General features: G+C 49.7%; 2 protein-coding genes across 5 annotated transcripts in view; both read left to right on the top strand.

Moving 5' to 3' along the window:
- The window catches only part of LOC116788859 (maestro heat-like repeat-containing protein family member 6), a 946,858-nt gene that overhangs the window by 110,765 nt on the left and 814,761 nt on the right, over positions 1-21,332 (top strand). The window lies entirely within an intron of this gene.
- Positions 534-21,332, top strand: part of FERMT2 (fermitin family member 2) — a 53,094-nt gene continuing 32,295 nt past the window's right edge. For 3 of the 4 annotated variants that reach the window (XM_032692063.1, XM_032692065.1, XM_032692066.1), the window contains exons 1-2: positions 546-714; positions 19,406-19,639. In XM_032692063.1, the coding sequence (XP_032547954.1) occupies positions 558-714; positions 19,406-19,639 (391 nt within the window). In that variant the 5' untranslated portion in view covers positions 546-557. Of the gene's footprint in view, positions 715-19,405; positions 19,640-21,332 lie in introns of all 4 variants that reach the window. The other variant, XM_032692067.1, reaches the window with a different exon arrangement.

The following is a 21,332-nucleotide window of genomic DNA, read 5'->3' on the forward strand; positions in this document are numbered from 1 at the left end:
GTGCCGAGCCGGGCTGAACCGGGCCGGGATGAGCCGAGTCGGGCAGAGTCGGGTCGGGCAGAGCCGCGCTGGGTAAGCCGGGCCGAGTAAAGCCGAGCCGGGCCGGGCCGGGATGAGCTGAGCCGAGTAGAGCCGAGCCCAACCGGGCCGGGCAGAGCCGGGCCGGGATGACCCCAGCCGGGCCGCCCCCCGGCGATTCCCGGATGTTGGAGCGGCCCCCGCTTGCTCCGTCCTTCGCTTCCATAAAAGGCCAAGGGGCCCGGCAGCGCGGGACGCGTTTTTCCTTTAATTATTATCCCCCTCCTCCTCCTCCTCCTCCCTCCCCTCGCTCCCTCCTCCTCCCGCCGCTCCGCCCGCCCTGCTCCTCCCGCGGCGGCCCCGCAGGCAGCGGTGGGGGCGGCGGGAGAGCGGCACCCCCGTCCCGATCCCGCCCCACCGCGCCCCCAGCCCTGCCCCGGGGCGCGGAGCGGGCATTGCCGGGCCGATCCCGATCGCCGATCCCTGATCCCGCTCCCGCTCCGTGCCGGGCGCGGCCGGCGGCGCAGGAGGCCGGGGCCATGGCGCTGGACGGGATCCGCATGCCGGACGGCTGCTACGCCGACGGGACGTGGGAGCTCAGCGTCCATGTCACCGACCTGGGCCGCGACGTCACCCTGCGGGTCACCGGCGAGATCCACATCGGCGGCGTCATGCTGCGCCTCGTCGAGAAGCTCGGTGAGTGCCCCGGGACCCCCCGCCCTGCGCGGCGCCCTGCCCGGCATCTTCCCGGCTCCCGGTGCAGTGCTCCAGTTCCCAGCACTCCCAAGCGCCCTGATTCAGCGCAGTGCTTTAACTCCCAGCACCCTGCTCAGCACCCTGCTCCAGCTCCCAGCACCCTGCCCTGTGCAGTGCTCCAGCTCCCAGCACCCTGCTCCAGCTCCCAGCACCCTGCTCCAGCTCCCAGCACCCTGCTTTAGCTCCCAGCACCCTGCTTTAGCTCCCAGCACTCTGCTTTAGCTCCCAGCACTCTGCTCCAGCTCCCAGCACTCTGCTCCAGCTCCCAGCACTCTGCTCCAGCTCCCAGCACCCTGCTCCAGCTCCCAGCACCCTGCTCCAGCTCCCAGCACCCTACTCCAGCTCCCAGCACCCTGCTCCAGCTCCTAACGCCCAGCTCCAGCTTCTAACACCCAGCTCCAGCTCCCAACACGCTGCCTTGTGCAGTGCTCCAGCTCCCAGCACCCTGCTCCAATACGCTGCTTTAACTCCCATCGCCCTCTTTCAGTAGTGTGCTTAAACTCCCAGCACCCTGCCCCAGTACAGTGCCTGAGCACCCAGTGCCCTGCTTTAGCTCCCAGCACCCTGTCCCAGTACAGTGCTCCAGCACTCTGCTCCAGCACCGTGCTTTGGCTCCCGGTATCCAGCTTCAGCTCCCAGCACGCTGCCCCAGCTTTGTGTTTTAACTCCCAGCTCCCTGTCCCAGTATGGGGCCTGAGCACCCAGCGCTGTGCTCCAGCTCCCAGCACCCTCTCCCAGTACTGTGTTTTGGCTCCCAGCACCCTGCCCCAGCTCCCAGCACCCTCTCCCGGTAGTGTGCATTAGCTCCCAGCACCCAGCCCACCCCAAGTCCCCGCACCCTGCTCTAGCCCCCCATTCCAGCCCCCGGCAACCCCTTTCCCCCTGCATCCCTTCCAGGCTCCCCCCTCTCCCCCTGCTCCTCCTCACCGCCTCGGGCCACAACCAGCCAAACTTTAACACCCCGGGGCCTCAGCCCCATCCACCAGCTGCTTCACACCCAGGATTTTGCACAGAGCTCGGAAACAGCTTCACTTTTGGGATGAGGGGGGGGGGGGGTTGTGGGTGCTCTCCAGCTTACGGCAAAACTTAACCCCGAAGTTCCGTGCGAGGAAAGCGCTTCCGAGGGCCCGCTGTGGCCATGGGGCGATCAGCAGGGGCGACGTGGGCGAGGGGGGGCTTGGGGACACCGCGGTGTCCGGTGGCTTTGGGCGCACACCTGGACAAAGAGCCCGTTTGTCCGGGGCGCCGTGGGAGCGTGCGGCCGGACCCGCCGGGATGCGGCGGAGGAGCTTCGGGCGAAAAGAAAAGCGGGGAGCTCCGAAGCCTCCCCCCCCCTCACCACCCTTGTCTCTTTATCGGCGCTTTATGGCTCGGGCGTGTTTACTCAGCGGTGCGGCCCGGGCTGATGGCTGTAATTGCTCAAATAAAATATTAATTGCGAGGTCCCGCGCGTGCCTGCGGCCGTGGGAGTAGCGGAGCTGTCAGCTGCGCCGGCAGGTCCCGCTCCGCCGCTCCTGTGGCTTCTTCCCCCATCTTCCCCCCCCCACCCCGTGCTTAGGTTTTGATTTATTAATTATCTGAAGTTGCAGGAAGGAAGAGACGGATATAAATACGCTCCTTTCGAGAGGAAGCGAGCGCTTGCATCAAAGAGTCTCGTGCTGGAGTTGGTCTGAACTATCCGAAAAGTTGATTTTATTTTAGTGTTTTTTTACTTCAGTGCTGGAGCTGCAGAAAGTGTTACTGGAGTTGAGCGCTCAGGGGGGAAAAAAAAAACCCAAAACAAACGAGCTTTCTAGAAATGATAAAAAATCCACCCATGAATGAACAAGTGATGCTCCCCTTGGTGTGGAGCCATGTGGGGGTGTCGGGAGATGCTGAAGCAGAGGGAAAGCCAGGCATGTGCACGGGGCCGGAGCCCAGCAGGGACCTAAATTAGCTCCTGACGTAATGCATCCCCCCCCAAATGTTTGCCCGGATCCTCTCCACTTGTTAAATTAGGGATTGTATTAGAGGGAAGGAATGCAGCAGCCGCAGCGCCGGGGGAGAGGGGATGGTGCTCCCCGGGGGGCTCAACCCCAACGCTCCCCTCCCCGGGATGGTCAAGACCTGTGGATATTCCAGCTGTTGCCTTCCCGTTCCCCTTGGCTTTTGTCGCCCAACCAAGCTATACGTATTTAGTTCCTTTTAATCTTCCTGCGTGTCAGCTCTTCCAGCCCTCTCATTATTTTTATGGCTCTTCTTTGAGCTCCTGCCAGTTTATCGGGGTCGGGTTTTAGCGGAGCGGGGTGGGACGGGACTCGCTCCTCGTCCTCCCGTGCTCCTCAATGCCTTCCTTCATCCAGCCTCTGCGCTGCCTCTTCTCCAGATAAATTAACTTTGCAATTTTTCCACGTTGAAACCCTTCCCCTGCATTTTTAACCTGTTCCTCCCCGCCGTTCCTCTGTCCCTTCCTTATTTTAACAATTCCCAGCGTTAAAAAAATTACTCACGTCTTGCCAAGCAGATTTTTTCTGTGAGTTTTAAGGAAATTTCCTAAAAATAAAGCTGCCTTGCAGTTCTGGGTTTTCCCTGTGAGATCTCCTATGAACTTAAACGTTATGAGGGGGAGGAGGGAAGGGAGTCTGTGCCTTGGGCAGAGGTTTGCCTGCTCCACCTCTTAGGACAAATCCTGAAGGTTTTGTGCTGCCAGAGGGCAGGGAAAGGAGATTCCTGTGGCCTGCCTGGAGTTTCACTGAAGTTTTGGACATTTGCAGCCAGTCTCTGGTTGTAGGATGCTGGTAGAAGCTCTTCAGCCATTAGTGAGCAGGGGGAAAAATGCCTCCCCTCCTCCCAGCAGCAAGGAGAGCTTGGAAAAAGGAAAAAAAAATCTAGATTTACATCAGTATTTTCTGATGCTTGTAGGATTACAGTAAATACCTCTTTGCCTTGGGGAGAGTTGGGATGAAACAGGAACACAGCAAAGTCTCTCCTCCTTAATTGCAAGGCTGCAGGTATCCATAAATCCTATGGACTCAGTCCTTGCCTGCGCAGAGCGGCTGCGGTCGGATTGTTTGGGAATAGGCAATTAAAATCTGTCTCTAATGCAGGCAGGGATTGGAAAAAGCCCAAGCAGCAGATAGGGATTCTGGTTACTCAAGTGAATTGCAATGACCTGTTGGCTCCCCTGTTATTCATCACCCGCTGGATTAAGCCACTTCGTTAATTGAGCCGTGCCAAGTTCTTGGCAAAGTCATCCCTGAAAAATAGGGAAAAAACTGCTGAGGTTTGAAGAGCAGTAGCACTTAGTTGCTCCACACGGGTTGGGGTCTTTACTGGTAACACCCTGGTGCTCACCCAGGGTTTTTTAGGAATTTTGCCACTATTGACTTAAAAACAAACAAACAAAAAAAATGAGGCTTAAAATCACTGGGAGCAGAGGAAGGAAGGAAGTGAACGCAGCTTATTGTTGTTGTCAACTTAAGGCTGTTTTAAACACATGGAAGAAAAAAAATCCTGCTGTTTCTAAATGTGCTTGGGAGGAGCTCTGTGGGATATATGGAATTCTGTGGGATATATGGGTTTGGGGGATGCTCTCTATGGTCATGGGAATAAAAGAATAGCTGACAGAAACAGGGCAGGGGGGACAAATGGTGTCTGGCAGAGGAGCAGCTTAAGACAGATGACCTAAATGTGCACTGAGCAGATTCAGAAGGTCTGTGGATGGAAGTTTTGTGATGGAAATGCGGATTTCTCTCCAGGATTCTTTTACAGGCAGTGTAGGGGTGGCAGCCAGCTCCAGTTCTGGGGGCTTGCTGGGAGCACTGGGAGAGGACTGAGCACCTTTAGGGGTTTGTACCTGAGGAAAAGAGATAAGTGAATGAAAAAAGCCCAACTAGGTTTAGAATTAGAGCAGTCCTTCTGACCAAAAGGTGTCTGGGAGGTGCTGCCCTGTGGCATGGTGACATCTGTATTTTATTGAGGTGGGATGGGCAGGAGGGCTGACATGGATACAAAGCAAACCCTGTGCCCTGAAAGAGAGTGACTGATAATGGCAGGCAGTGATGACATCTAAGGCCTTGGGTTTTTTGTGAATCACAGCTTGGATAAGGGTTTGGGCAACTGGTTTAACCTCCACTGTTCCCTTTGGCAGCTCCTCCGCTATCCCTTTTCCATCACTTCGGAGAGGGTGGGATGTCACCTGAGGACTGGCACAGGAGTTGTCCCATGCAAAGTGTTTTGGTTGTAGCACTTTAAGCTCTTACTTTTTGGAGTTTTAGTCTGCAAATGTGTCTGGGATTCACCCCAGGGGCTCTTTTCACCATCAAATGGACTTTGCTGTGTTATCTTTCAAGGATTTCAGCTCTACTCCTGGCAAGATCAATTATGAATATTAGTGTTCTTCTCCCTGTGAAGTCTCCTTTCCTTAATGGACCCCTGAAAGGGTTATGAATAAAACACCAACAAAGTGCAGCGTCATTGATTTGCCCAGGTTTGTGTTTGAGGTTTTGCAGTGCTTATAAACACTACAAGCCCTCCTGAGAGTTGCTGGGGAAATTCTTTGCCTTTAAACTGGAATGAACTCTTTGCAACAGCTTAAGGCTATGAGAGAAATTCAGAGTCCTTGTCCCAGCTCATTTCTGTTGTAAACACAAGGCAGGATGAGGCTGCAGGGCTTGTCTTGCAGGTGGCTTGCTCCTTGTGCTTTGGACTTTGCTGGAATGCTGCATCCAGCTCTGGGGTCTCCAGCACAGGAAGGACATGGACCTGTTGGAGCAAGTCCAGAGGAGGCCACAAAGGTGCTCCAAGGGCTGGAGCCAGGCTGGGAGAGCTGGGGGTGTTCACCTGGAGAAGAGAAGGCTCTGGGGAGACCTGAGAGCCCCTTGCAGTGCCTAAAGGAGCTCCAGGAGAGCTGGAGAGGGACTTGGGACAAGGGTCTGGAGAGATAGGACAAGGGGGAATGGCTTCCCACTGCCAGAGGGCAGGGTTATTTGGGATATTGGGAAGAAATTCCTGGCTGTGAGGGTGGTGAGGCCCTGGCACAAGTTTCCCAGAGAGTCTGTGGCTCCTCTGGATCCCTGGAAATGTCCAAAGCCAGGTTGGACGGGTCTTGGAGCAACCTGGTCTAGAGAGAGGTGTCCCTGCCCATGGCAGGGGACTGGAACGAGATGGTCTTTAAGGTCCCTTCCAAGCCAAACCATTGTATGATTGTATGATTGTAGCCACGCTTTCCAAAATTACTGACCTGATCATCAGTACTTGGTGCCAGGCCTGTGGTTGGGGCCTTTCTCTGATCGGTGCCGCCTCGGTGGCACCTGAGCACCTTCCCCTGCCAGCTCTGCAGCTGCTCATCTGTCCACCGGTTGTCAGATGAGATGAGAGGGACGTTTCCCTTCAAAATCAGCACTCTTGTCACTCCTCAGTGTTGCTTTTCAGGTACGAGATGTTCACGAGAGGGCTCCGAGGGCCCTTCAGTCCGCCGGGAGCTGTTTGTGTTCCCTCAGGCTGGGTGGTGAGAGCTCGTCTGGAATAACGTGATAAATGGTGGTGGTGTCTGCTGCTGAGGGTGGCTCCTTTGGGCAGGCAGGACTCCTCTGATGCTCCACACTGACCCCACTCCGGATTTCCCCGGAAAACTCCTTTCCAAGCTTTTGAACAGCAAAACTTACGCTGCCAGCAGGAGGTGGGATGGGGTGGGATCTGACACTCTGTTGAGCACCAAAGTCCTCCTGCTCCAGAAGCAGGCAGGATTCTGGGCCATTTTGAGTTGGAATTGGTACCCTGGAAGCTGCTGGATGCTGCCCAGCAGGGATGCTCCCAGCAGAGATGCTCCCACTTCAGCAGCATCCTCAGAGAGACCTGCTAACATGCCCTGCATTTCCGTACTGGCACTTGATTAATACCTTTTCTAGTGGGCTGTGCTGAATCCTGATCATCCAAATAACACATTTTTAGTGACATTTAGTGACATGCCACTGCCTGTTAACACACACTTTGGCCATTCACATTGATCCATGTGGGGCCAACTCGTTTCTTTACGTCCAGCTTTGGACCCTAGGAAGCCTCTTCGTAGTAGGCTCGCACCAAATTGCAAGATCATGGCTCAAATAATGTCTTCTTTGTGAGCCTAAGTGGAATATTCAGCTGAACTGCCAAAGACCAGAGGAATTCGGGGTGGGGGGGAGGTAAGAGCCATATAGAGGCAGCTCCACGCTGCAGTCACGGCAATTAATATTTACACTCAGAGCGGTGATGCCTCTTAAAGAGCAAAAAAAAAAAAAAAAATTAGATTTTATTTTTATTTAATTTTTTTTTTAAATTCTGTCACTATGTAGTGGTATGTTTCTGATCTGGCTTGAAAGAGCCCGGCCAAAGACACAGATCCCGCTCGGAGGGGAAGGAGAGCGGGGTGGGAGGTGGCGGCGGCGTTCCCGCGGATACCAGAGCCTGGGTTTGTCATACCACAGACAGGAAATTGTTGGGTTTGCTGCTCCCACCCAACCCAAATCAGTAGTTTCCTCTTCCAGCTCCCTCAGGTTTCGGTTTGACACAAGGCACGCGGGGAAGCTGTGTCCACGTCACTCTGAGGGAGCTAAAAACCATGGAAATCATCACATTCACACACTTCCCTTTTTTTTTTTCTGTTTTCTTTTTTTTTTTCCTCCCTGTTCCTTTCGTTTTCCCCACTGTTCTCCATCAGGGCTTGTGTTGCAAGCATCTGGATATGTCTGTCTCAACCATGTAAAAACTCGAACTGTATTCAAAATAGAATCCCTGGAAGTATTCAAAGCCAGGTTGGACGGGGCTTGGAGCAACCTGTTCTAGTGGAAGGTGTCCCTGCCCATTACAGGGAGTTGGAATGAGCTGATCTTTAAGGTCCCTTCCAACCCGAACCATTCTGAGACTCTATGATTCAGCAAACCAGGCACCTGGATTTTAACCCTTGGTCTTTGATGGGATAAAAAAAAAAAAAAAGGATAACGACGTGGAATTGTGGATGTGGGGAGTGTTTGCTGAGTTGGGAAAGGCAGGAGGGAGTATTTGCACTGCAAACTTTGGTTGTTTCAACATCACAGGTGACACTGACACCGCCAGCTCCTGGTTTGGGTATTTGGGGCATTTTTTTTAGTGGTGGTTTTTCTCACAGACAAGGGGAAGGAAGGAGATTTACAGCCCTGGTGGAGCTCTTGGCACTTCAGCCCAGCATCCAACCCTGAGCAGGTTTGGGGGAAGAGTCTTGTAGTGCTAAAACATCTTAGAGAAGCTGCATTTCTTTGTTCTTGTTCTGAAATGTGAATTAACTGATCACTTAGGAAGGGGCAGAGAAACAAAATCAAGAAAAACTCATCTGGTGGGATTTTGTTCTGAACATTCTCAGTGGTTTTCAGGGTTTTTCAGGTGTATAATTTGGAAAAATACTGAGAACCCCAAATTCCAACTGAACAGAGAAATTATGAGGTTGAGCAGAGTTGCTGTAACTTAGCTTTCTTGCCCAGTTTTGCTTCTGACACACTGATCTTGTTGTCCAGGCCGGGGTTTCCACCAGGTAGAACTGATGGGACAGGGGATAAGAAGTGCCCAGAAAACTAAAGGAAGGCCTTTTTGGTTTATTTTTTATTTTTGGAGAACTGCTCTCCTCAGTTTTTCTTGCACTCACCCATTTCCCAACGAGGTTGCAACACCTCTGGGTGCAGCTCACACTCTGTGGCCAGTCAGATATGAACCTCCTCTGGGAGCTGTGTGCATGGCACATCCCTGTGTCAGCACTCGTCCTTCTCTTCCAGACCAGCTGGGATCTTAGAGACCCCTGGTTTCTGGCAAAATGTGGCTGAATTTGGCCAGCAGGCTGAGAATAGCACATAAAAACAAAGCCTGATTAAACCTTCCCCTTGATAATCTCAGCTGATTTTTAGCTTGCAGAACAGCTCAACAGCAACCCAAAAATCCGTCTTGCGAATGATTGCATTTTAAATCTCTTCCCAGCCCATTATACGTGCTTGTTTGGTGATTGTTTTCTCTATTTTCCCCTCCTCCCTGCAGGCAGATGTACTTTTGGAAGGGTTAATTGCTGAAACTCCAAACTCAATTAGAAAGTCTGTTCTTCATGAAATTGCCTGGAAGGAGCTCTGTCGCCGTCTTGCTCAGCTTCCCTTCCTCGGTGATGCTGCACAGAGCTTTGCTCGACACCATGTCCAGCTCCAGAGCATCTGCAGCAGGAATTGTCCCCACTGCCATCCCTCATGTCCTGCCCTGTGGCTTTAGTGCTTGGGCTTGGGCTGAGGTAGACCCGAGGTCAAGCTTAGAGGTGTTAAAAGCCTTTGAAAGTGTGTTGTGTTTGTCAGTGAGTTTGGGCCAACAGGCAGAAACTAAAAATCACAGAATGACAGACTGGTTTGGGTTGGAAGGGAGCTTAAAGATCATCCAGTTCCACCCCCTGCCGTGGGCAGGGACACCTCCCACTAGCCCAGGTTGCTCCAAGCCCCATCCAACCTGGCCTTGAACACTTCCAGGGATCCAGGGGCAGCCACAGCTTCTCTGGGCAACCTGTGCCGGTGCCCTCTTCTTGAGACCACAATCCCATCTGGATCTGCAGGAGAGGGACCAACACTGGCTCACAGGTTTGGGGTGGAATGATGCTGCCCCAGGCATCCTGAGGGCTCAAACCCTCACTTTCCAGGGGATTAAGCTTTAACCAGAGATTAAACATCGTTAAGGCACTTGGGGAGTTGCCTGGTGAGAGTTTGGGAATGCAGACTGCCCATGGTTCTCCTTTATCTGCCTTATGCATCCGTCCTGATACACTGTTGTCCTCTGGTCCTCTGGCTCCAGTACTGGGAATGATGTCTTCTTGGCAGGGACCAGCTGCCTATGGCACATTCCTTGGGGATGAGTCAGGACTGCAGCCTGCTGTCACCGTCACCCTGGGACACTTGTCCTTCTTGGAGAGGGAAGGAAGCCTGATCCAGGGTTGGAGGGTGAGGGAGGCTGGGCTGGTTGTCAAGGCAGATGAGTGCTCCCTGGAGAAGTGGTTTTCCTTCCTTCCTTCCTTCCTTTCTCTGCTGCTGCGTTTGTGTCCGATGCTTCCGATTTTGTGCTGGATGAATCATGGAAACCACCTTCCTTAATTGAGTTTTCTGCCATTTCTCATGATTCCATGGAGGCTGGAGCAGCCAGTGAAAGGGAGTGTGGGGAGGGAACAGTCAGTAAAATCAGGTTGTAAAGATCCTGTTTCAAAAAAATTAAATTAAAAAAATAATAATCCACCTTTGCTTTCATTTATTCCCTTCCATAGAAAAATAAGCTATCCAAATTTCTCTGGGGTGCTGGTGGATTTAAAGGACTTCTGCACTGGCAAAGACCCTCCTGAGCCCATCAGCGCTGGGGGTGTTGGGGAGCTGAGGTGACCCCAGCTTTCGACTCCTCTGGAGAGTTTCCTGGCATTCCAGCTGGGTTCAGCATCACTGGAAAACTTCTCTTCCTGCTCAGGGGTTTAAGCAGGGTTGGGTATGGCTGTGCAAGCATTTACATGGAGCATAAAGCTACTGAATATCTGAACAGCTAAAAATTACATGGAAAATTTTACAGGAAATCTTGATGCCCCATCCCTGGAAGTGTTCCAGGCCTGGTTCCAGGCCCCTGTTCCTGGAGCTTGGAGCAACGTGGCCTAGTGGAAGGTGTCCCTGCCCATGGCAGGGGGTGGAATGAGATGGGCTTTTAAAGTCCCTTCCAACCCAAACCATTCTGGGATTCTATGATATATGTATAATAAATGTATTTGGTTTACACCTGTGGTATCCCACAAACACAAAAAGGGGATTTTGCTGTTCTTCCCACAGGTCAGTGGATGTTCAGGGTGAAGGTGCTGGTGGGTGAGACCAGCATGAGATAAATCATTTCAGCCTGAGGAGAAGGAGGAGGAGGAGGAGGAGGAGGAGGAGATACTTGTGTTTCAATACTCACAGTGCAAGGAGCAGATTCTGTGAGGGCACCTTAATGAATTAAACTTCCAAGTTAGTAAATTCAATCCAAATTAGGAAATTTTCAGGTGCCAGTTGGGTCATCCTGTTGCCACTGAAAAGAGCTTCCTTCCTAGAGTTTACTTTAGAAAAACGGTAACTTTCAGGCCTGTTGGGATTTGCTCTTTTCCCTGATGCCTGTGCGTGGACCTGGCTCTGGAAGAGATGCTCCAGAGCTCGGTATCCCATGGGTTGAGCATCTCAAACACAACCCTGCCCTGGCAGGGGCAGCATTTCGGGGATGTTTGGGTTTGATGTGTCAGCTCTTCAGTGCTTCAGTTCCCACCCCTGCCTCATCAAGACGTGGACTTTCCATTGCCAGCGTCACTTAGAATCCCAATAAAAGGCCACTTCTTTTCCCGGCACGTCCCCTCATTAGCAGGAGACGCTCCGTAATTCTTCTGAGCAAGGACACATGGAACATCCACATGCAGCATTGCATCCCAATGTGCTCAGTGTCCTCCACGGGCTTTTTTTCCCTCTCCCTCCTCCTTTTTTCCTTGCTCTTGAATCACTCTCTGGGACAACACGGGGCCTTTGACGTCAGGACTCACGGCGACGATCCATGAACGTGTTCCCTGGCACGCCGGGACTAGAGGGAGGTCTCCTGCACTGAGTCGTGCTCATGGAATCACAGCATTGGGAACAAGGTGCCTTTTGTCCATTTTTTTTTTTTTTTAATAAGTCAAACCATTTTTCATGCAAGAAACATTCTTCTTAAATTTGAATTCCAGCACAGGTCCGCCCTGTTTTGGACGCCTCCGCGGGGGTGTGTGTAGATGTTCTCCTGGACGTTTTGTTTTCCTGAAAATAGAGTAGGATAAGATTTTTTCGCACGGGCAGATAAGGATAGGAAAAAGGGGGAGTGGTTTTAAACTGAAAGAGGGGAGATTTTTTCGTTTCTGTTGTAAACACAAGGCAGGATGAGGCTGCAGGGCTTGTCTTGCAGGTGGCTTGCTCCTTGTGCTTTGGACTTTGCTGGAATGCTGCATCCGGCTCTGGGGTCTCCAGCACAGGAAGGACATGGACCTGTTGGTGCAAGTCCAGGGGAAGCCACAAAGATGCTCTGAGGGCTGGAGCCCCTCTGCTCTGGAGCCAGATTGGGAGAGCTGGGGGTGTTCACCTGGAGAAGAGAAGGCTCCAGGGAGACCTGAGAGCCCCTTCCAGGGCCTGAAGAGGCTCCAGGAGAGCTGGAGAGGGACTTGGGGACAAGGGCTTGGAGGGACAGGAGACAGGGAATGGCTTCCCACTGCCAGAGGGCAGGGTTACTTGGGATATTGGGAAGAAATTCCTGGCTGTGAGGGTGATGAGGCCCTGGCACAGGCTTCCCAGAGAAGCTGTGACTGTCCCTGGATCCCTGGAAGTGTTCCAGGCCAGGTTGGACGGGGCTTGGAGCAACGTGGTCTAGTGAGAGGTGTCTCTGCCCATGGCAGGGGGTGGAACTGGATGATCTTTAAGCTCCCTTCCAACCCAAACCATTCCATGGTTCTATGAAAACAGTGGTGATAGTTTCTCCCATGGTGGCAGCTACAGGAGAATTTGAGGTTCCACTTTGTGTTTCTCCGTGGATAAAAGCCCTTCTGCAGATGGTTGCTGCAGGGTGGCTGCTGTGGATTGTATTTTCCACAGCATGGAAATGTCACATCCATATGGGAGGTGCCATTAAAACCCCTCTTAACTCCCATTAGCACCGGGAGCATCAGCTTGTCGTGGCTACAGCTTTATTACACCAGTCTGATAATAATTATATAGGCTGTTTATCTCCCCATTTCAAAGTATCATTTTTCAAGAGCCGTGACCAGGGGCTGGGAGGATTTTTGTTCCGTTTTGAACTTTGCTCTGCAGTTAAATCCCCTCTGGGGGATGGAGGGGACTCTGCTCCGGTGCACTCCACACCCCAAAAGACTCATATTTTCGTTAAAATGCAGATTCTGCCCCAAGACAGAGACTGGCACCCAGCAAAACACATCAGCAGTTCTGTTGGACTCGAGATAAATGAAAATAGCTCTGGTTTAAACATTTTTTTTCTCTGTAATTATCGTGGAAGGAGTGGCTTTGGCATGTTTAAAGGAATCTGGGTTTCCAGAGGTCAGTGGGAGCAGTGAGAAGGCTGGAGGGAGCCTTCCTTGGGAGCAACAGGTTCAGCTGTGCAGATGTGTGTGTGTATGTGTGTGTACATGTGCATTTATAAAATATATAGTTATATAAAATAAATATATGGACAAATATGTATAAAAATAAATTTTTTTAGATATAAATGTAATGAAAAATCTTCAGCATCTTTGGGACCTTCATCAACTCTCTTGGCTATGGGGCTGTCTCTTGGCAGGGCCAGGAGTTGGACTTGATGATCCTTGTGGATCTCTGGATTCCTGCCAACATGGGATATCCCTTCCCTTCCCAAACCTTCCCTTCCCTTCCCTCACCCCTGCTTTCCCTTCCCTTTTCCCTCTTCTCTCTTCTTGCCCTCCCCCAGCACCACTGTTCTGCTCCATGCACCAAATTAGCCACTTTTTGGCAATTCTGAATGTTTTGGGAATATTTGCTGTATTCTCTGATTTCATTGGTGCTTGTGAAGCTGTGCCTTCATCCCTCCTGGACACATGGAAAAGGAAAACCCAGCAGAGAAACCAGAGGAGGTTCTCTGCAGTGATTTTTGGTGGTTGGTTTCTATTTTTTTCACTTGTAGTCCTAATTTTCTCTCCTTTTCAGGTTTTTAAATGTTTTTTTCCTTGTTTTCCATGCATGGTGGCCATGCACTGCATCCCGAGGGAGCAGGAGATGGAGGAGAGGGTCCATCCCATCCCTGAGCTCACCCAGGGCACTTTCCAGCTATTTCTGGCTGGAAGTCTCTTCTTTGAAGGACTTTTCCTCCCCCTCCAGCTTCCCAGGAGGGGCACGGATCCAGCCAACACCCAGCCTCTGGCTTGGAGAGCTCCTGGCAACTCCTTGGAGCTGGGAGTGCTGGATTAAGGTGTTATCAGCAGGAATTTGAGCTTAAAGGTACTTTAACACCCCTCTTGAGCTGTCAGCTGCCTGCACTCGGGGGGTTGTCCACATCTGTATTTTTTCAGTTAAATGTGGATTTCATATTAATTTTATAAAATAACAAAAAATAATGCCAACCACTTTTTTTTTTAATTATTATTTTTCTATAAAAACCCTTGGGCAGTTTCAGCCACTCTGCACCAAACTCATTGAAAATCTGGAAATGTTTGGTTTGGTTGAAGAAATGCCTGGCTTGTGAGTTGGTTTGAGTCCCTGCACTTTATCTTGGATATATAGCATTTATATAGGTGTATATATCTGTGTATGTGACGTATATATGCACATTTTTTTTATATATGCCTGTATTTTGTGTGTTTATATATTATGTGTACATATAATTTGGTTTTGTCTATATTATATATGCATATATGTTATATATATGTGTATATATGGTGGAAATGTATATATATGTGTGTGTTTACATGCCTAATATTTAAATACAAACATATCTTTATATTATATATTATGTAGTTATGACATAATAATATATAATTATAATATATAGTATATAGCATATATATAGTGTATCTAATATGTACTTATAATGTATATTTTATATTATGTTTATATATATAAATATTAGGCATATAAACATATATACACATTTACATCACATGTATATATACATATGAAATATATATAATATAAACATATTTATAAATATATATATATATAAATAAAAATTTGAAGGATGGTGTAATGGAAAGTCATTTTTCCATGTCAACTTCCCAAGTTTTTACTAGACCAGAGCAAGGATAATCCTCTTTAAGCCCATCTCTGGTGCTCACACATCATTTGGAAAGAGCCAGCACCAGCTAATTCAGCTCCTATGGAAAAACACCCAGTGGGATGGATGGCCTTTGGTTCTGCCATGTTTTGTTCTGGAGGAGGAGGAGGATCCTTTTGGATTGCTCCTGTGGGAATGCTGAAGGCTTGAATCCTGTTGCTCTAAAAGCCATCATTTATAATTAAGGAATGAGCTGAAACCTCTGCTGTGGCTGCATCCACTGCTGCTCCAAAGGTGGAGAGTACTGCAGGCAAACCAGCTTCAGCTGAAAATCTTTTGTCTCAAAAAAATCCATCAGAAATCTGTGATCCAGCCCAGGCAGACCTGCAGAATTCCCTCTGTACCTACTCAGGCTTATGCAGGAGATTTTTAGTAATCTGTCTCCAATGTTAACGTGGTGGAGGGTGTTTGTAGGCTCTCTGCTCTCCTGTGGATTTAATCCTGGATGTGTGTGTGAAAAGGAATCTGGTCCTACCCCGCAGAAGCCTTTCCCAAAGGTGGAGACCACCCCTGCCCTCCAGATATCCATCCGGTGGGGTTTAACTGCGCGCTGGGGATGGGGAAAAAAAGAGATTTATTCGGTGTATCAGGGCTCCATTGTCCTGAGTGCAGGGAAGGAGAGCCCATCTGCAGTAGGGGATATCCCAAAATAACAAGGAAAATACAGTGTTTATACAACGCTGGAGACTTGTATACTACTGCTGCTGAGTCCTAAGCTCACCCGGAGAGCTGCCAAGTGTCGGGAGTGCTCGTGGAGGAAGGAGCTGCAGTGGCTGCTGGAGCAGCAGAGCAGAAAAGGGACTTTTAAAAACCATGGATTGGCAGAGGGGAAAGCATTTGGAGCTCCAGCTCCTGGGATAAATGGGCTATCAGATGTTGCTGCCTCGGTTTCCTTTGCCCTTCGCCCAAATTCAGCTTTGTTGCTTGAGTGGTGGTTGTGTGGAGGGGTCCCTGTGAATTAAAGTACACTCCGTGTGCATCTCAATTAAGGCTGATTTTCTGCCTTAATTGAGATGTGAATTCTTGAGTCGTAGATGTAAATTTAGTGGTTGCTGTGGGAATTAAAACCTGCAATTGGAATTGAATGCTGGACAGGCTGTTGGGATGTGACTGCGGCGAGGTGCCGGCACGGGTTGAAAGCTAAGGATGTGTCTGGTTTAAAACACTTTATTGAGCAGTCTTTCACTCCTTCTTGTAATGTTCTGCCCTCACAGAGGTCTCTGCAGCCTTCTGTGTGATTTGAGATGCCTCTTGCATTCCCAGGACCATCTGAATGGCTTTCCAAGGGGAACAGCTCCGTGGGGTTTGCTGTACAAAATGTCCTGAACATCACTCGTGCCATGTCTCTGCCTCTTGGCACGGTTCTGGGAGGCAAATGCAAAACCAGGTTCTTCCTGGGGAAAAAAAAAAAAAAAATCACAGCTGTGTTTCCCAGCCCTCCCGGGCTCCCAGGAGCCAAGGTTTCAGTTCAGGCTGCACGGGAAGGTGGGGGAAGCAGGGAGCAGGGATTATTTTTGATGCCAGGAAGGAAACGCCGTGCTTCCCTTTCCCTGCTGGGGTTGGGCTCCTGGAACTCCCTGTCCCCAGCCCATGCTCCAGCTGATGCTGTGTCATCTCCAGCTTCCACATCCCTGCTGCCTTCACCTGGCAGATTCCTTGCCTGGAAGGGGAGCAGCAGCAGCAGTGATTTGTTGTGACCCTTACACAAGTGTGCAGCTCATTTAATAGAATCGTGGAATGGTTTGGGTTGGAAGGGACCTTCAAGACCATCTCATTTCACCCCCTGCCACAGGCAGGGACACCTTCCACTAGACCAGGTTGCTCCCAACCCCATCCAGCCTGGACTTGAACACTTCAGGGATCAAGGGGCAGCCACAGCTTCTCTGAGCAACCTGTGCCAGGGCCTCACCTCCTTCACAGCCAGGAATTTCTTCCCGATATCCCATTAACCCCTGCCCTCTGGCAGTTTGAAGCCATTCCCCCTTGTCCTGTCACTCCAGGCCCTTGTGAATTGTCTCCCTCCACCCTTCTTGTAGCTCCTTTCAGGTACTGGAAGGTCACCCCCAAAGTCTTCTCTTTTCCAGGCTCAACAGTCCTAATTCCCTCAAACTTTTCTCATGGGAGAGGTGCTCCATCCCTCTGATCGCCTTGGTGGCCTCCTCTGGACTTGCTCCAGCAGGACCATGTCCATCACATTTAGCAGCTCAGAGGAACTTCTGGATTTGCAAGCAAAGATTTTCAGCCTGGCTTTGGACTTGTACAACCCTTTAAATTCGAAGTCCATATTCTCTAAGGTGATTTTGCAGTGCTTGGAGCCTTACCTGATGAATATGAAATGGCCAGTTGATAAATTGGTAATAGTTGATAAATATGAATAAGTTGATCAGTATGATGAGGTGATAAATATTGAAGTGGCCAATGACTGACAGTAGTAGGTGGGAAAAGCCTGAGCTGAAATAACAAGCCTTGCCATAAAACTGTAACCCCCACAAATCAGTAACTCGCGGATTGGGACCCTGGTGAAGATTTGTAGACCTTTAATCAGATTTAACCAGGCTCCTGGCATTCCCTGGTGTGCAAGGATTGCTCCAAGCAATCCTGGATCCCTGGCAAAGCACCGAAGGTTCTTTTCAGCGTGTTAAACTCAACCCCACGAGGCAGCTGCTAAACATTTGCCAACCTCTTTTATATATAACTACCCCGTGGGACAGGCACAGACCTTTACCTTCCTGGCTGTAACCAACATCTCACTGTTAATTCAAAGTGTTAATTACTCTCAGGCCTGAAGACGATGCTTTGTGCCATGGGCTGAAAGGTTAATCTGCAGCATAAACCCAAACCCCCTCTGTCAGGCATAAACATTAGTGATTCAAAACATCTTTTTTCTTTCCTCCTCCCGATTTTCAGTGCCAATTGGTTCAGCTTTCAGTAGGGCAGAAGTTGGACTTCATTACCAGAGTCCACTGTAATGATTTCTCGGATATTTCTCCGAGTAGCCAAGGCTTGTGCAAGTTTGCATGCTTTTCTATATTTGGTTTTGTTTAATTTGATTGTACAAAGCTGTTGAAAAACCCAGCTGAACGTTTCCACTGTCTGGAGTCGTGATCATGCCATTAAACCAGGAGTTCAAAGAAAAAAAAAAGAACAGCTCCTGCTGGGTTTTCTCAGTGACCCTGAGCTCAAGATCCCATTTTTAGATAGGGACAGAAAAAAGTTCACTTATCATGTTGTTCTCATCTCAGTTAAGTTCAGACTTGGCTTATAGGGATAGTCTTCACCATCACAGAATCATAGAATATCCCAACTTGGAAGGAACCCACAGGGATCATCCAGTCCAACTCCTGGCCCTGCACAGGACACGCCAACAATCCCACCATGATGTCAGTGCTGGAGTGTGTTCCTTGGTGGTGTGTCTGCTGGGACTTTGCCCTTGGATTCTTCTGGATTTGCTCCTGGCTTTCTGGCTGGTGTCCTGCACGAGCATCACTCCTGAAGGATGGAGGCAGGAGCTCTTGGAATAAATGTCAGCTGGTGGTGTTAATTTAGGCTAAACTGATGTTTCATATTGGAAATCCAGGATCACAGGCGGATCTGGAGTTGAAAACTAAACTATTGTATTAACTTTATTAATTATATATTAAATATAATATTTAACCTGGAGCTTTAACCTGGAAAGTGCTGCTTTTTTGTTACGAAAATTCAGATAATCCACATAGAAAGTCCACAAGCTCAAAACTCACTGGTAACTCTTACCATTTCCAATATTGAGTGTGGAAGTGACCCTGTAACTTGTCCTGCAACCTCTTAAGGTTCTCTTGTGCTTGCCTGGATGACATCCTTGTTTTTTCCTTTGAAATGAGAGTTTTGGCTGGTGCCATGGACACTGATGTGCTCCCTGGTCAGTATTTTTGGGTGTGGAGGGTTTAGGCTAAGCAGAGCTTTGCAAAATGCTGGATCATTCATTTCCTTTCCTTCTCTCTCTCTTCTGGGGTGCTGCATCATCGGTGGTTGTTGGAGTGGAAGATGCTCTGCAGGAATGGCACGGGGCCGTTGGGAGAGCAGGGCAGGTGTTAGCAAAGAACATTTCAGGTGTTAGGGAAAACATTGCACAGTTTCTGTCTTTTGGAGTTATCACCATGCTTTGGTTCCCCAAATGGTTCCCAACTTGGAGGTGACCCATGGCTCCATCCCTCCATCCATCCCCTCCTTCCGTCTCCTGGAAGGAGATGTGACTGTTGGGTTTTGCAATGTTGTTCCTTTGGGAGGTAACTCATAGTTTCATTTGGGAATTTTCCAGGGTCTCTTTGTAGAATCTGAAAGTCTTGGGAGAAAAGATGGAGTTTCTATTGAATTCTCCTTGCAAACCTCCTCCTAGTTCTGCTTTCCATGTGTGCCGGGGTGTCTGGGCTCACCTTTGGATAACACAGGTGTCCTGGATGGTGGGGAGGGGGAAAACCCTAGAATTGAGAGTTAACCCAAAAAACTGTGCAAAATCCCTCCTGGGGAAGTTGTCAGGTCGCTCATGACCCCTTGGCTTCATGTTCCAGCCACGATCACTGTTGGGCTGAGTGATTCATGGACAGTTGTGTTCATCCTTATCCCCCTTGGCTTCTTCCCTGCTTTTATATCCGTGGTGGCTTCAAAACAGCATTGAGTACAAGCAGTCATTTGTGTCCGAAAGGGGCTGTTGGAGTTTTTTGGGTCGACAGTTGCCTCTCAGTTAAACACATTTAAACTTCTTTTGTCCTTTGAAGGCTAATTCTGGTCCCGCTTTTAACCGGGAAAAATGGCTCCTTTGTTCCAGATGTCAAGAAGGACTGGTCGGATCACGCGCTGTGGTGGGAAAAGAAGAAAACTTGGCTCCTTAAAACGCACTGGACGTTGGATAAATACGGGATACAGGCGGATGCCAAGCTCCAGTTCACCCCTCAGCACAAGCTGCTCCGCCTGCAGCTGCCCAACATGAAGTACGTCAAGGTGAAAGTCAACTTCTCCGACAGGGTCTTCAAGGCTGTTTCTGACATCTGCAAGACGTTCAGTAAGTGCTGCAAAACGCTCACGGGGAGGTTGGCGTTTGGTTTGGCTCCTGCCTCTCCTTTGGTGCACGGGCTTGTCCCATAAATTCCCTAAATCGTCGGTGTTTTCGGGTTTCGAACACCCGCCAGTCACTTGGGCATCAACCAGCCTGGGTGTCCACTCTTTTTCCCTTCCAGATCTGCTGTTTTATGTGCAAATACTTGAATAGCAGGACCAGTTGAACCAAAAACTTACAAAGAATACATTTTTTTGTGCTGATTTCTCTTCCATAGCAAGGCTGTCCTCGGTTTTGTGGCAGGCGAGGCGGTAGCAGCTCTACTTGATGTTAAAGCTGCTGGTGTTGGGTCGTAATTTTTTTCCCTGCAAATTTATGTGCTGGATGAAAAGCAAGCCCTGAAATGGGAAACCTGCCAGCCCTGTGGGTTTTCTTCTAGTGGAAAATCACATTAGGGATTAAGTGATGATGCTTCACTGTAAAACTGTCTGGTGGAGGGAAGGAACCGAGTCTTGCTGTCTCCTCCCTGGCTCTTCTTCACCTTCTTTTCCGTGTTGAGGAGGAGCCCAGAAGAAGGGAGGGGTCATTCCCTGCCAGGTACACAGGGCTTGAATCAATCTGCTGCTTTAATGCATCGCTTTTTACCCACCTCCACAAACTCCTCATCCCAAAATCTGGTGTTTTCTTCCTCCCCACCAAAAAAAAACCCAACGAGGAGAAGGTAATTCCACCCTGAGGAACTCAGGTGCTCGGGGCTGAAGTTCTCCCTTCCAAAAGGAGCCTGCAACCCAACCTGGGCTGTAGTAAATCTATTTCTGCCCTCAGAAGGCAGCTGAGGTTACTCTTGGCTGACCCAGTTGTTTGGTAAGGCAGGAAGAGCTCGGCAGTACGTGCGGTGTCCGGTGCATCCGTGGTTCAGTCGGTATTTATAGCTGCTTACGAATCTTCGCTGTTTCTTTCCTGGTTCTTTTGGTGTTTTTTTAAAATACAAATATTGGGCAGTCTCTCCTTAAAATAGAAAAGGCTTAGCCAGCATTATTTCCGAGTGGATTTGGCTTTTCCCCCTGTGTCCCATTGGCCTTTTTGATGTCGTGCTAGATGGGGAGGTCACTTGGTCGCTGCTGAATCTCTCCAGCAGTGAGTCACGTCAGGAAATTCTGATACATTTAATCACAGAGCAGAAGATCTGTCACTGATGCTGCTGAGCACTCAGAGCCTTACATCGACCTGAAGCAGCTTTTTCTTCAGCTCTCGGTGTATTTATGGACAAACCAGCAGAATAATCCTAATATTTAAAGGTCTGGAAGGGTGAAAAGCTGCTGGGATAGTGGCAGCCCAGCCGTGGTAGGAGGTCTCTGAGCAGGCAGCAGGAACACATCCATCAAGGATGGTCCTGACTTTCCTTCCCTGGCATCTGACATACTGAAATTAACATTCCTGATTTTCAGGAAAGCAGGATTTTTACTGGAAATTTCACCTTCCTTTTAGTGACTCTTACCAGCCTGAGCTGTTTGAGGAAGGCAGAAACTACATGGCCAAATACAGTGATTTAATCTTGTTTAGCCGTGGCCTTTGTGTTTACTGGGAGTCAGATGTTCAGCATTGCTACTGGGAAGGTGGTGACATCAGCTCAACATCAACTTGAAGGAAGAGGGGATTGGGATGTGGGGAGGCAGCAGTGCTGGAGCTGGAGGGGCTG

This window comes from Chiroxiphia lanceolata, chromosome 6 (assembly GCF_009829145.1).
Source record: "Chiroxiphia lanceolata isolate bChiLan1 chromosome 6, bChiLan1.pri, whole genome shotgun sequence".
NCBI lineage: Eukaryota > Metazoa > Chordata > Aves > Passeriformes > Pipridae > Chiroxiphia > Chiroxiphia lanceolata.